Here is a 14602-nt window from a genome sequence, read left to right as displayed (position 1 = left end):
ATGCATAAAGGCTAGTGTCTTTTAGCCATTGCGGCCTCCTAGGCTTTTTGCAACAGTCACGGATGGCTCGGCGTATTTGAAACATCCAGGCTTTCATCCTTTCATTTTTTCGCTCAGCCTTTTCTCTCATTTTTAATGCTCAAGGCTCTCTGTGGCAGGATAACTGCATCTAGATCGGAAACTGTGGGATCAGGAACTCTGATATATTTTTTTATGTGTATTTTCACTTGTTTGCTAGCTTAGATTTATGAAATCTCATGGTGCATAAATGCAATTTGACCTGTTCAGATTAATTACCTGAAGAGTCGGACAACGCACGCACAAAGAATTGCAGGAGCCAAGTAGCTAATCAAAAAGAAAAATGGAAACCATTTAACAATTTCTCAAGAGCCTCCCCTCCTTCTGAAGATGATATTAGCTGCAACGGCAATGTGTTCTTTAGTAGTTTTTGGTGAGCTTGTACGAATATTCAATATTTTTGAGTATCTGATCGAATATTGTCTTATTCAATATTCATTCCGGCTTGAATTTTAGTAATTTTAGTATGCAAAGTGAATGAATATATCTACTTTTCTGCATATAAGCTGCACCCCCACGCAGATAACACGCAGAAATAATTGCATGCAGTGGCCAAATCTTTGTGAAAGCAGCCTCCATTTGCTGAAGCGCGAATCGTCCACACCTTTCCATCGTCCAGCAGCCCTATTCCCCACTCTTAAGTGACACTGATGGTAGAGAACTTTGCCTTAAAGGATCTTTCATGGCAGTATGGGTCGTGTTGCCATGAAACCACACTTCAAGGGGAAATTTGCATATAATTCGCACCCCGTTTTTCACTGTTACAATTTTACAAAATTTTTGGTGCGTCTTATACATGCAAGAAAAATTGTAAATTTCAAGACATGTATAATCGACAGCTTTAGTTTGGCTGAGCAAGTCACATTGCATTGCTCATAGCCAAGACAAGGCAAAGTCAAATTCGTTTACACCCGTTTACTAATTTCTGCACCTTCTCAATTATTCAGACATTCTGTTCTCAGTGGCCGTACGGTCGCTGTGAATAGATTTTTGTCGACACAGCATTAAACCGTAACTTTGGTGCCTGACACCCGGCAAAACAGCGCTGGTTAGGCCTAACAGCCAAGGCAGGCACAGCGCCAGGAAGTTTGCCACTCATCGATGACCGGTTCCCAGATCATGTGCACAGGTTAGAATGAGGACCACAAAAGTGGTGAGCATGCCTGCAAGGTTCGTCTGTGCAAATGCAGAATGGAACAGGTTAAGCAACACGGCATAAACTGCCTGCATCGCGCAGGCAAGCTCACACTTCACAGCATCACGGCAATGCACGACAGGTGAACGCGAAAAGTTCCCATGGCCTGTGCTGTACTTGTACAAAAATTTATTAATATTGACATTTTGAAGGTAAACTGACTCCAGAGATGAACCTGTCTTTTACTAGGAAGCAACCAATTTTCTTATATTCATCAGACCCACCATGGTTGCTTAGTGGCTATGGTGTTGGGCTGCTAGGCACAAGGTCATGGGATTGAATCCTGGCCATGGCAGCCGCATTTCGATGGGGGCGAAATGCGAAGAACACCTATGTCCTTTGATTTAGATGCACGTTAAAGAACCTCAGGTGGTCACAATTATTCCGGAGTCCCCCACCATGTTGTGCCTCATAATCAGATCATAGTTTTGGCATGTAAAACCCCATAATTTTGTTTTATTTTATTTTAGATTCATCAGCTTCTGACTTTTAGGTCAAGATTTTATGCAACTCCTACAACTCTAGGAACTGTTAGCTTTGAAATTGATGCTAATGACTGTTTGCTTCAACTTCACTTCAAACCAAAAATTTCTATTTGCATGAGCCTAGCTTATTCAAAATAAATATTTCAAAAGTGGTGCCAGTCAAATTTTCACTAAGCAATCATCTCTGCTACTCAATTTGAGTCTCGCAACTGTAGCATGTGTCATAAAGCGAATAATTGATTGCATTTTTGAATCTTTTTAAAATGCTACCTGGACATGGCATTACCACACGATAATTTCTGCATCATTTTTTTAGAAAGCCCACTGAAAAAGGTGAAACAGCACTGTCACAGGCAATTTATTGAAGCGTGCGAACTTTAAAAAAAAGAAAGAAAAAACCAGGAAGGAGACAGGTGGCGTATTCTCTGTGGTGAGGCCTTAGTTTCCCCCTCTAGCAAGTGACCAACAAGTGTGAACGCTTATTCACAAGAAGGTGGCACTTTCAATCTCCTGAACCTAAAAGTGTGGCTACACATAAAATCTGTGAACATATCATTTGCAGAGATTGTAAGTTTTAGATGCAGCTCGCTCTGTTTCTAGTGGGACACAAGTCTTTTAGTGGTTTTTTTTTGTTAGTTTGTCGACTTTGCTGAATTACAGCTGTGTGTTAAGGATTTCCCTTGCAACATTTTTCAGATTCTTCCATAAGAACCCAGAAGACACAAGCGAGGCAGCCGGTGGCTTTCTCAGCGATGTCAATCGCGTAAGTTTTTCGTGCCTGTAAGCTGGTTAGGTTAGATCTGGGCCCGTATATTTGCGAGAATCGCTCCAGCATAGATGATTTCCATAGCTGGTTACCACCATGCTGATAATATTCCTATCACGCCGATCGTTGCCATAAATGGCAGATGTCCTAATGCTTGCCAATGAGGAGATGCTTTTATGGAAGGGCTGTTTATTAAATGCAGGGACAGACACTTAACAAGACACCATTTTTTTTTTCCCTTGAGCACAGATTTGTGCTTGTCTTTGACATTCTTGAAGAAACAAATGCTCCACAGCTGTCAATCCTAAGTCGACAACACCAAAGTAGATTAACGGTACTCTTAGTTTGTCGCAAAGCATCATTTATGAAGCATGTGTATGTGTTTATATCTTGAATACTTCAACGCTGGATCTTTTAAATCCTGCTGGATGGAGATACCGAAGCACAGTGTCAGACATCAAAGACAGCACATCTCGGCAAAGCAGAGATGTGAAGTTTTTAGAGGTGCCTGGACCTTACACTGTAGGCCTTACTTTGGTGTCATACACACCAAAATAAAGAAATAGTGGCACCTACATGAACATCCAAATCAAATTTGAACTGCGTGCCACTGTTCAGTAGGCAGATCATTCTGGACACGCCCCGTCCCACTGTAGCCTTCGCAGTGAAAGTCATTGAAAGAACGAAAGCATCGCTAATGCGATGTTTGTTTGCCGATAACTCTACTTTTGCTGAACGCATGGAAGTGCTTTTTGTGGCAAAGTATTTTCGAAGTAGGGTAAATTTACACTCAAATGCATTTCTTGACTTCAATAAAAAGTGGTTCAGGGCCCCTTTAAAGATTCTGTTTGGTGGGTTTTCATTTTGCATGTTTCATTGTGGGCCACTATAATGTGCTTGCCCAAAAAGACTGCGGGTAATTTTTCATTATGCCTTCTGTCAGGTAAAGGGTAAGAAAGAAGTCTTGGTGTAATAACTTTGCACTTTCCATCTCCAGGAGGCAATGACAATCTGCAGCGACTCGCTCATTGACCGATCGCTGGCTAGCTGTTCCGTCTTGGATAAGTTCCAGTTTGAGCGCCTTGGATACTTTTGCGTCGACCAGGACAGTGCTCCAGAGAAGGTGAGACTCCAACTAAAGGTGTAATGGATGCTGTCTTTACACAAGGACGCCTACAGTCATTGTATGTGAATGTTGTGGTGGCTAATTTTTGATAGAGGCAATAACCAGTGGCCTAAAATGACAGATCGGAAGGTGTTGAGGTATGCTGAGATGACATCTTTTACTTATCTCTCTTTTTATTTTAAGTTGTAAGCCCTGGAAAAGGTAGCAGCGTGCATCAAAGCACACTAAGTAATGTAATATAGTACTTGTTTCCACAAACCAGGTTGTGTCCATGGCCACGAGGTAAATGCATGAACATGTTGAGGCAGGTGTGCCATCATGTCACGACACATTGGCTGTACTTTTACTATTTTTGGTACATTCAGAGGAAGAACTGTGTTAATCTCGTTAATTCGAAGCTGCTTAATTCGAACCTCCAATTTATTTGAACTGACAATGTGGTCCCGTCAAAATTATGTGTATTTCAATGTGCGAAACCACTCGGTAATTCAAACGCGTAATCGTTTGCGACAGTTAATTCGAACATACCGCGCTGGTGATCGTGCTCTCTGAAGTGTGCCAACTCATTCGGTGGCGCTTCCGATCCGGCAGTTTGGCCACATGCTGACTGCTGCTTTCATCTCCCATTGCAAGTATCATATTTTGCCGTGTACACCGGCACCAGAAGTAAAGAATATCTAACAGTAAAGTCCGGGTGAAGGTTATGTGTGAATTTTGCCTTGAGGTGCGGCTTCAAAGCAGTGAAAATTTTGCCTAAAAGTGTGGCTTCACAGTAGCACGGTGCGTGCTGCCATGAAGCCACACTTCTGGAACTCGTCATTCATTCGTTAGCTCAGTGCACATGCGCGACCTAACGCAGCGTTGCAAGCAAGTCCTCTACTCAGTTAGCTTCCTTAATTCGAAATCCATTTTTTTTGAAATAATTTTCGGGCCCCTTCAAGACCAAGTTATCGAGATTCAATTGTTATCATCTTCAGTCTGTACAGCTCTCAATTTATGCAACATTGTAACGTTGGTGTTAGTTAAGTGTTTTGTTTACTCGAGAAGTGGCAAGGTATACTAGAGGTCCACACATCCCACTGTCTAAATTAATTTGATTAATACCTGGTTTGTTGTTCTAGGTGAAATAAACATTCTATGATCATTCTCACTATTACTTAATAGCTTACCTTTCGTAACTGTTCCAATGACACTAAGCAGTATTTAGGTGTGTATCAAATACATTTGGCATTTGGTCAACCTTAGTAGGCAGGTGGGGCGTGTCAGACAAAAAGCTGATTATGCGCAGCATTCCATGACCAGTTCTCAAATTGTGCAACGATAGCTGAAGTGTCTTTGAGTGGCACTTAATTTCAAGTAAATATTGCATTTATTTTTCTATCTTCATTTTTCCCTCTTCCAGATCGTGTTCAACCGGACGGTCACATTAAAAGAGGATTCTGGGAAGAACTGACAGCGTCGACGCTGACATCCCTAGGTGCCTCTGTTCTTCAAAGTGTTGTGAATCACATGCAACGACGCACAAGGATTCTATTTTTTCAAATTTTTTTGTACAGTCTACAGTTGTTGATGAGTGCTATGTGCTTCTCCTCGGCCCCTGCCAAACCTGCCGAAGCCTCATTCACTCTACACAGCGATTGAAGCAAGCGCCAAATGGAACACGTCACTGATAACGGCTCCACTCTATGTACTGGGCTTCGGCACTCCAGGTGCAAATAACTCCGGCACGAATGAGAAAAAAAATAATTGATGGGTGCAGTGATGCTGTAGCCCAAGTTATGCTTTGCCAAGGATATTTTCTTATTTACTCGCCTTTTAGTAATGCGGAAAGGCAACTTCTGACGGGACTGGCACACAACCTTGTGTAAAGTGGCGTGTCAATAAATTAATTTAGATGTGTTTTGGGAAGGGGGGGGGGGGGGTTCCTCTGTGATGTTTGTTTAATGACGGAGCTTATGCATAAATGATGTCTATCTAAGCATTATGCCGTGGCATATGAATAAATTAACTTGAAATGTGTTCTGTGAGGGGTTTCCTTGGTGATGTTTGTATGTGGAAGCTTGCACATAAAAGGTTTTCTACCTGGAAATTTTGCCCTGCAAGGTTTTTTATGCATGTATTTATACACAAAAGTGGTGCAATCATGTGTTTTGCTGCTCAGACGAGATATAAACCACAATTGTGGTAGGTTTCTGATAGTTGGTGAAATCTTTCTTAGCTAAATATACAATTTTCTGGATGTTAACTTGTGTTCCTTGTTTTCCGTTAGTTAAAAATAATTATTTGTCTGTACATTTCTTGGTATACCTGTAACCTGTCTTTTTTTTTTAATTCATGCAAATTCTTTAGAAATTTTCCTCCGCCCTTTCAGTGTAGTTTTAGGAAAAAGGCAGAAATCACTGACATACGGAATTGGAGTGCACAGATAATGAAAATGGTTCTCTGACTTTTTTTTATTGTTTACTTTAGGGCACAAATGAAAAGCTAAACCTAAACTGTAGTGAAATTGTGTCTGCTTAACCTAGGGCTAGTCACACTTCTGAGACATTCTTGCTTAAAATGTTGCGAGTAGTGCATTGTGATTCCAGTTAAGACGATCCCAAACTGCTTGTGGGACGCTTTTGGAAAACTTGACTGGAAAGCTGAAAATGTATGTTGTAGCACGTTTTGAGGACTGGTATCTCGAAAGGTGACGAAAGATTTCTGCTAAGCAGACATGATCTCACGTGTACTGTTTAGCTTTAATTTTTAGCTTGTTGCCTAAAGGGAATTATAAAAATTGAAGGAGCACTTAGTTATCCCTTCGTGAGTGAATGTGAAAGCATTCAGACTACCGCGCGATGTCTATGCTCTTTTAATCGTCTTAATTTCGCCTTAACACCAAAGGTCGTGGTTTCGACTCCCACCAAAGTTTGTAGGTTTGAGTGTCTTAATTAACTCTAGTTTAATTAACTGTGTCTTAATTAACTTCACCTTATTTCACACGAAAGGTTGAGGTTTGGACTCCCGCCAAAAGTCGTGGATTTGAGTGCCTTAATTAACTTTTCCTCAATTAACTTTGCCTTAATCCCGAAGGTCGTGGGTTCAAATCCCACCAAAGGTCAAGGGTTCATAGCCTTTTTGGACCATCCTGTGGTCACGCCAACTCCGAATTTTTTGCCTCATGAGCCGTATAATGCTTTTGCATTAAAAGGTTGGCCTTTTTAATTAGCTACCTGGCTGTTGCAATCCATTATGGAAGTGATGCCCACCCCTCCATGCTCCAGGCATTTTAATCTGTTCAGAAAAAGGGGGAAGAAAACTAGATACTGTTGTGCCTTATCATGTTCATCACTTATCAAAGTGGGAAGTGAATGCAAGATCAAACGTATATGCCAGCTAAGTCCAGCATCCTTAGCGAGACCTAAATCTAGGTTAAACTACACTGTGAAGCTCATTTTAGTGCAAACTGTTCAGGAAGGATATAGTTTGGCAACCTGTTAATCTATTGTTAATACAGTTGGCGTTGGCATCAATAGAAAGCTGGTATTGCGTAGACACCTCGCCAAGGAAAATAATGCCATGTCAACATACATACATTCACTTATTTCTATACTCTTACCAGAACGAAACAAAATATATTTATTGACATATGCTTTTGCATAAATTGTATGCACAAAATGTTTCTGTTATCGGTTATGAATAATTACCATCCGTTGGAGAAAAAAAGAGTACTCATCCAGTTGCTTCAGGTCAGTTGGCTGGTGAAGCGAGAAACCACAAGCATCAATAAATTACACAAACATTTGATTACAGTGACTATGTGTGTAGTGTTCATAACTAGGAATCTGCTCAGTGACCATTTGCATAGCGATCACTTGACTGCGAACCAAACCAATTTCGCTACGCCGCATGCTCAGGTGTAGCCTTCCACACATAAGGTCGGTAAACTTGGTGTACGACACACGCCGAGTAAAAAGGCTTGCCCATGAAGACTATCTGCCTGCAACGTGCAGCCTGCTTAATCGCTCTGGAGGCATTAGAGAGTTGCAGTTGCGCATACGAGTGTTGTTGTTTAAATTACTTCTCACTTGACCTGGCATATCGCCAAGCTAAGCACCAAGAACTACGAAATGCCTAGGGTAATTTCTTATTAGTGGCATGAACGTCGAGTGATACTCTTGTTTCTTGCGCAGCACTTCCGGTTCACCTCCTGAGACAACCGGGGACGAAATTCAAAGTAAATCAGGAAAAAAAGTTGAACATTCAGTTGAAAATTCATGGGTTTCATTATAGATATGATATCGGAGCATAAGTTTAGTTACAAGTTGAGTTACTGAAGTGTGTTGAGTAATTAGAATTAATTAGTAATCACTGGTTACCATACACCAAAGCACAGAATTGTAGACTTTAGAGGCCCACCACGTGAGCATGACTTTGGTGAAATTCCTGGAGACCCGGAAGTAGAAAGTGGAGGTAATGACGTCACACACAAGAAGATTGTGTGAATTTAACCAGCTGATTAATGGAAAGCAGTTGCCTGGCATACACTGAACATCTGCCTAGCAGAGCATATGTGACGTCACTCCCTCCCCTGTTGTACTCTCCCGGCGCGCACGTGACATGCTCTGACGTCAGCACCAGAGAGGGCGCATAACGTACGCTTCTTGCACCACTCGCTAGGGGGCTTCGCCTCGCTAGCGCGCTGCGCTTCCTCCATTTTTTAACTTGCAAGAGCTTGGAGCGCAACCCACCGCCCCGTTTCCAAAGGGGACGCTCATAACATCCATCCACACTCCCTCTTTTGCCGCCTTTATGTCGTACCCGGGGAGAGACGTTCGCCCGCTTAACCTAAAAAACACCACCGCCGAAGACACACCTAAGTCAAAGATTATGGTCACCTACATTTTTTTTCACTCGTAAACCAAACTAAACCTTTGAACCGAAACCTTAGCCACTCGATACGTGCAGATGCAAAAATTATTGGAAGTAAAAGTAGGCGGCACACCCGAATCAATGCCAGAATGAATCGTCCGGTGGTAGAGCGTCCACAAGCAAACCGAAACAAGCGTCGCTCCGTAGCCAAAGGCAGCAGCGGCGGGCGCAGCGACATCACGTCATGGCCGCTCGCAGGAGTGTTTTGCGACGCGACAGCCTTCTACAGTTTCTGATCTAGTTCTGCGACGATTTCTTTTCCTGGCTTGCGTGCTTCACGTCCCACTTGTGTCTTTTTTTCTCTCGAAGTGTGAGACAGACACAGCCACAAGATGGGCAAACGACAGCATCAGAAGGACAAGCTCTATCTCACGACTACGGAATGGTCGACGATCTACGGCGGTCGACGTCCCAATGCGACGCGCCAGGCCGAAGGCTCCGAATTCAAGCGACTGCCGTTCGACCACTGCGCGCTTTCGTTACAGCCTTTCGAGCACCCGCTATGCACGCCCGAAGGAATCATCTACGACATCATGAACATCGTCCCCTTCGTCAAGAAGTACGGCATCGACCCCGCCAGCGGCAAGCCCATCGACGCCAAAAAGCTGATTCGTCTCAACTTCGCCAAGAACGCCGACGGCAAGTACCACTGCCCCGTCTTGTACAAGGTGTTCAACGAAAACACACACATCGTCGCCATCAAGACGACGGGAAACGTCTTCTCGTACGACGCCGTCGACCAGCTGAACCTCCGGGCCAAGAACTTCAAGGACTTGCTCACGGACGAGCCGTTCACGAGGCAGGACATCATCACCCTGCAGGACCCGAGCGACCTCGAGAAGTTCAACCTCTCCCGGTTTCACCACCTCAAGCACAACCTCAAGGTGATCGACCCCGAAGAAGAGAAGATGAAGTCCGACCCCAAGTACACCCTGCGAAAGATCAACGCCGAAACGCGCACCATCCTCGACACGTTGGACAAGGAGTACAAGCCGCCCACGGAGGCGGAGAAGGCGGAGAAAGTTGTCCGGAAGGCGGACAAGTTCAACGCCGCGCACTACTCCACCGGAGCCGTGGCCGCTTCGTTCACGTCCACTGTCATGGAGGTCACCACTGCGCACGAACCGGCCGTGCTGGCGGACGACGTGGTGCGTTACTCCATGGTGAAGAAGAAGGGCTACGTCCAGCTCCAGACGACGCACGGCAACCTCAACTTCGAGCTGTACTGCGACGCCGTGCCCAAGACGTGCGAGAACTTCGTGGGCCTCTGCAAGAAGGGCTACTACGACAACACCAAGTTCCACCGGTCCATACGCCACTTTATGATACAGGGCGGAGACCCCACGGGAACCGGGAAAGGAGGAGATTCCCTTTGGGGAAAACCGTTCAAGGACGAGTTCAAGCCTAACCTCGTCCACCAAGGCAGAGGAATGCTGAGCATGGCAAACGAAGGGCCAAACATGAACAAGTCGCAGTTCTTCGTGACATACCGGTCTTGCCGCCACTTGGATTCAAAGCACACCGTGTTTGGCAAGCTGGTTGGTGGTCTGGATGCACTGAACACGATCGAATCTGTCGAGACCGACAATAAGGATCGTCCCATCGAAGACATTGTCATTCTAAAGGCTGTCGTCTTTGTGGATCCGTTTGAGGAGGTAGATGAGGAGTTGAAGAAGAAGAGAGAAGACGAGGCAACAAAAAAGAAACAAGGGGACAGTGAACAAATGGAAAAGAAACTGAAAGCCAAGAGGGTTCTCAAAGAGTTCCACAAGGGAGTTGGCAAGTACATTGATCCCGAAACTGCAAAGGCAGCTACTAAGGAGGCAGAAGCCGAAGTACCAGTGAAGAAAGTGAAGGCAGTGACTGGAAAGTTTGGAGACTTCAGTTGCTGGTGACAAAACCAGAAATATTGTTTTCATTTTTAAGAAAGTTCAGTTCATCTTTTAGATGCATTGAAATGCCACACATGTCCCATTTCACTTGACAGAACTTTTCATGTGCACATGTTTGGAACACGGTCGGTGGTAGCCATCTTTCTCAGTGTGGGATGGCTTTATCATATGATAGCTGAAGCCCAATTAATTCCCTGGCCCTTCCCTCTGAACGTGGCATGGTTTGCTTAAAAATGATCTCTACTGCCTCATAGCATAACTGCTGTATAATAAGGTATTTGTTGTTAGGAGGAAGATAACTCCTTCCCTCCTTCTGAATGCATGTGAAATTGGAATTATTCATCAGGAAACTGTGGAACTGATTTGAATGTAAAAGAAAAATTAGATTCAAGCAAATATAAGGAGCACAGTTTTCACAAATATCCTAATGTTTTGTCAAAATTTACGTGTCAATACGTGTCAATTTTGAGAAGCCTTAACTCTGCTATGAGAAGTGGGCATGATGATCCTGTAGAAAGCGCCTTATACAGTGTTTAAAATGAGCAGGATTTGTGTATTGCACATTACGGTGAAAAATACTGTTATTCTTTATCAAGACTTTTTAAGAAGTCACATAGAAAATATATGTAAAGCACGAACTAATATGGTAAATTAGTCCACTTCGATATCTATCAATTGATATTTATCAAATTGCAATATAAGTTTTCATGTATTGATTTGAGCAATATAAGCAGGCTTCAATTTTTAGTAAGCCTCTAATCTTAAATATGACGGCCTTCAGGAAAATGTCTGCTTCCAACAATAACTAGAATTAACTTTCCTTTCAAGGCCAACAAATTTTATTCAGATCTGTTCTGCGCCTAAGAAGGGCATTTCTGCATTTCTGGTATATTTGAATGAAGGGCGAATAAAGCTTTCGAATGATGTGCATGATGAGAGCACTAGCATTGCATCTTGGTTGAAGCAGAACAAAATGTCATAAGGCCTAGCTGCTTGTGGTACTCTTAGAGCACCCCCAACATGATATAGCTGTAAACTAAGTTTCAGAAGCTTGTGTGAAGAAACTTGTATGTCTGCAATGATTCTGTCATCCGTGTATCTGAAACATGTATAAACTTTGTACATAAGACAAACCATGCTTCATGTTTCCTTCCCTGCATTGCATGCAAGGATATTGACAGAATTGCGCCTCATAATCATATCGCCTGTTTAGTGTGTAAAATACCAGATCTTTTTTTATTGGCAGAATCCCACTCCATCGATGTAATAGCAAATGATGTAGAAAGAACATGCATAATAGTGGGCACTGTAACACGATGAATGCAAGAACCAAAGGCTTACACACCTGTTTTTTCGTCCTGCAGTTAGTCGTCGTCCTTGCGGCCGGCGCGTTGGTGGTTGGCCTTCGGCATAAACTTGCACCTTTGGATGGAACTTGTGGCGCCACTCCTGCTCCGGACTCACACCTGCTGGCAACAGCTTGCGTGAACCTGACTGAACGCATTGAGCGCTATCTGCACTTCCACCAGTGCGCAGCTGCGATGTGAATGTCATCATCCCTAGAAGGGATAAGACCAAGTATCGAACAAGATCTCTACAGTGGGCACGGAGACATGATGAACGGAAGAACCAAACGCTTACACACCTGTCTTTTCGTCCTGCAGTTAGTCGTCGTCCTCACGGCCGGCACGTCAATGGTTAGCCTTCGGCGTAAGCTTCCACCCTTGAACGGAATTTGTGATGCCGCCTTTGCTCCAGACCCACACCTGCTGGGAACAGCTTGCGTGGACCTGACCGAACGATCGAGTGCCATCTGCAGTTCCACCAGTGCGTAGCTGCGACGTCAACGTCATCACCCCTAGAAGGGATAAGACCAAGCATTGAACAATATCTCTCCAGTGGGCACGGAGGCACGATGAATGGAAGAACCAAAGGCTTACACACCTGTTTTTGTCGTCCTGCAGGTTAGTTGCCTTTGCAAATTACCTTGTCGTAGCATCAGATCAGACGAACCTTTCATTATCGTGCTTCCGTGCCCTGAAGCACTCATATTAGCCTTTTGCTCCTTGCTATTTCTTTGTGGGGATGTCGAAAGCAACCTGGGTCCTGATAATCTTGCAGTAGTTCTGCAAACAATGAAGGACTTGAATGAGCACACAAAAAGAATTGAATCAGTGCAAAAATCAATATTGGAAACAGTATCTGAGTTAAAGCAAAACCAGCAGTCTGGTTTCAGAAGCAATGTCCAAGATAAAGGACAGACTAGTGAAAGTTGAAAATCAAACTTCCGTTTTTGAACAGTGGCAACAAGATATAAAAAAGCAGCATGCCACAATAGAGTGCGTGAAGAAAGACACATGCCTTTCACTCGCGTCTTGATGACGCAGAAGAACGGTCTCGATGAAATAATCTGATCTTTTACGGAATACCAGACACTGCAGACAAAACTTTTTGTGAATCGGAAAACAAGGTACTAAATCTGCTGAATGATCATCTGAAGGTTTAAATCACAAGTTATGACATATGCCGTGCGCAGAGAATAAGGCGCTTTAATTCACCGAAAAATTGACCACTCGTAACTAAATTCGAAACGAACGACACGAGGGAGCTCCTCTCCTCAAAGCGAGGTTTGTTAAAAAACATGGACACAGTAACGAGCAAAGATTTCTGCCAAGCAACGCGTAACGTAAGGAAAAAATCAATAGAATATGGCAAATCGAAAGCCATGTTTTTCAAACTCCGGTATGAAAAACGCGCCTTCGGTGGGAAATGCTATGGATACGATGAAGCTAAAGACAGCATTTATGAAATACACAGAAAAGAGTATACACATGGCACAACTCTTTGTTCTGGTCGCACATTACTGGCAAGATAGGGCCATCCGAGGGGACATGCTTCAACAGATTGCGAATGTTCAGTTCTTTGTACTAATATTCGGAGTTTCTTTTTTAAGAAAGACTTATCATGTGCCATTATTAACGACTGTAGTTCTGACATTATTGTACTCACAGAAACATTGCTAAATAGCAAAATAACGAACCCCGAACTGTTTGAGTGTGGGAACGATTGTGTTGTTTACCGAAGTGACTGAACGGGTAGAATTGGTGGTGGCGTCCTGCTTGCTATCAAAGAATGTATTAATTGTTTTCCTGTGCCCATTAATACTAATTTAGAGCTAATTCGGTGTTGCCTAACTATTAGTTTTAAAAAGATATAGTACTATCTGTTTGCTATCGATCCCCATCAAACTACTCATCCTATTGCGATGACTTATGTGATTGTTTAAATCAGATTACCATGCGTTTCTTTGGAACTGAAATTATACTCTTAGGCAATTTTAGTTTTCCTAAAATTGTCTCGTCACATGCTAATCCCTCTTCTAACTCTTTGTCGGCCAAGGCCGACAAAGGGTTAGAAGAGGGATTGGTCGACCCCTATGTATCAAGCTTGCCGAGAAACAAAAGAATAGTAATTTGAGTGTAGGTTGACCCATATTTCTTTAGAAAAACGAAAAATTTGAAGCACGACACATCTTTATGTACCCTAAGCTCAGCTACTAAATTTTGCTAGGCAATGCCACTAGCTGCATCCTTGTCCGAAATATCCGAACAGCCAGCGAAGCCATCCTCGCTGGATTCTTCACAGTCTTCCTCGGCAGTATTATTGCAAGCTTTGTTCATGAATATAGGTCAAGATTCCTTGGTCATAAATTTAAGTCGATAGCTATAGTGTTTAACATTTTTGGAAGGAAGCTTGAATAAATATGGTAGTCTACTCACATTGGTAATTATGACAGTGGCCATGGTGTTCTAGTACTGAGGGCAAGGTCATTTTGTTGCTGTAATGTGTCAGCCATGACTGGCTGACAGGCTGGTTGCCTGCTACGAGGACATTACAGAGGTAATGATTCAATTTAGACAGATTGTTAGTTAAAAATCGTCTACTCAGCAGAGAAATATTTCTTGCGAAGTAAAGAATGAACTGGATTTCGTGTCTAATAGAAGGGTCATAAATTTCATTGTATTTTCACGCATTCGGCTCTTAAAACATGTGCAAGAAAAGCTCATGCTATGTGGAGCTGCATGTTGCCGAGTGCAGTGTTTTATGTTTCGTGTAGTATTAAACGAGCGCCGCCAGAATCTGTGA

At 43.2% G+C, this 14602-nt stretch overlaps 2 protein-coding genes across 5 annotated transcripts in view; both read left to right on the top strand.

The window, feature by feature from the left end:
• The window catches only part of GlnRS (Glutaminyl-tRNA synthetase), a 32859-nt gene extending 25411 nt beyond the window's left edge, over window positions 1-7448 (top strand). For all 4 annotated transcript variants that reach the window (XM_065456387.2, XM_065456384.2, XM_065456386.2 and 1 more), the window contains 3 exons: window positions 2455-2521; window positions 3522-3647; window positions 5053-7448. In XM_065456387.2, coding sequence (XP_065312459.1) covers window positions 2455-2521; window positions 3522-3647; window positions 5053-5103 — 244 coding nt within the window. In that variant the 3' untranslated portion in view covers window positions 5104-7448. The remainder of the gene's footprint in view (window positions 1-2454; window positions 2522-3521; window positions 3648-5052) is intronic.
• A 1225-nt stretch (window positions 7449-8673) lies between these two features.
• Window positions 8674-11589, top strand: LOC135921989 (RING-type E3 ubiquitin-protein ligase PPIL2). Its single transcript, XM_065456396.1, has one exon. The coding sequence runs from the start codon at window positions 8897-8899 to the stop codon at window positions 10457-10459; it is 1563 nt and encodes a 520-aa protein (XP_065312468.1). The 5' UTR covers window positions 8674-8896; the 3' UTR covers window positions 10460-11589.
• The last annotated feature ends 3013 nt before the right edge of the window (window positions 11590-14602 follow it).

Source organism: Dermacentor albipictus, chromosome 6, assembly GCF_038994185.2.
Source record: "Dermacentor albipictus isolate Rhodes 1998 colony chromosome 6, USDA_Dalb.pri_finalv2, whole genome shotgun sequence".
Classification (NCBI taxonomy): domain Eukaryota; kingdom Metazoa; phylum Arthropoda; class Arachnida; order Ixodida; family Ixodidae; genus Dermacentor; species Dermacentor albipictus.
The sequence above is the reverse complement of the archived record's forward strand: the minus strand, read 5'-3'. Positions and strand labels throughout refer to the sequence as shown.

Coding starts and splice junctions, on each gene's coding strand:
- LOC135921989 (XM_065456396.1), top strand. CDS start 8,897: ATGGGCAAACGACAGCATCAGAAGGACAAGCTCTATCTCACGACTACG.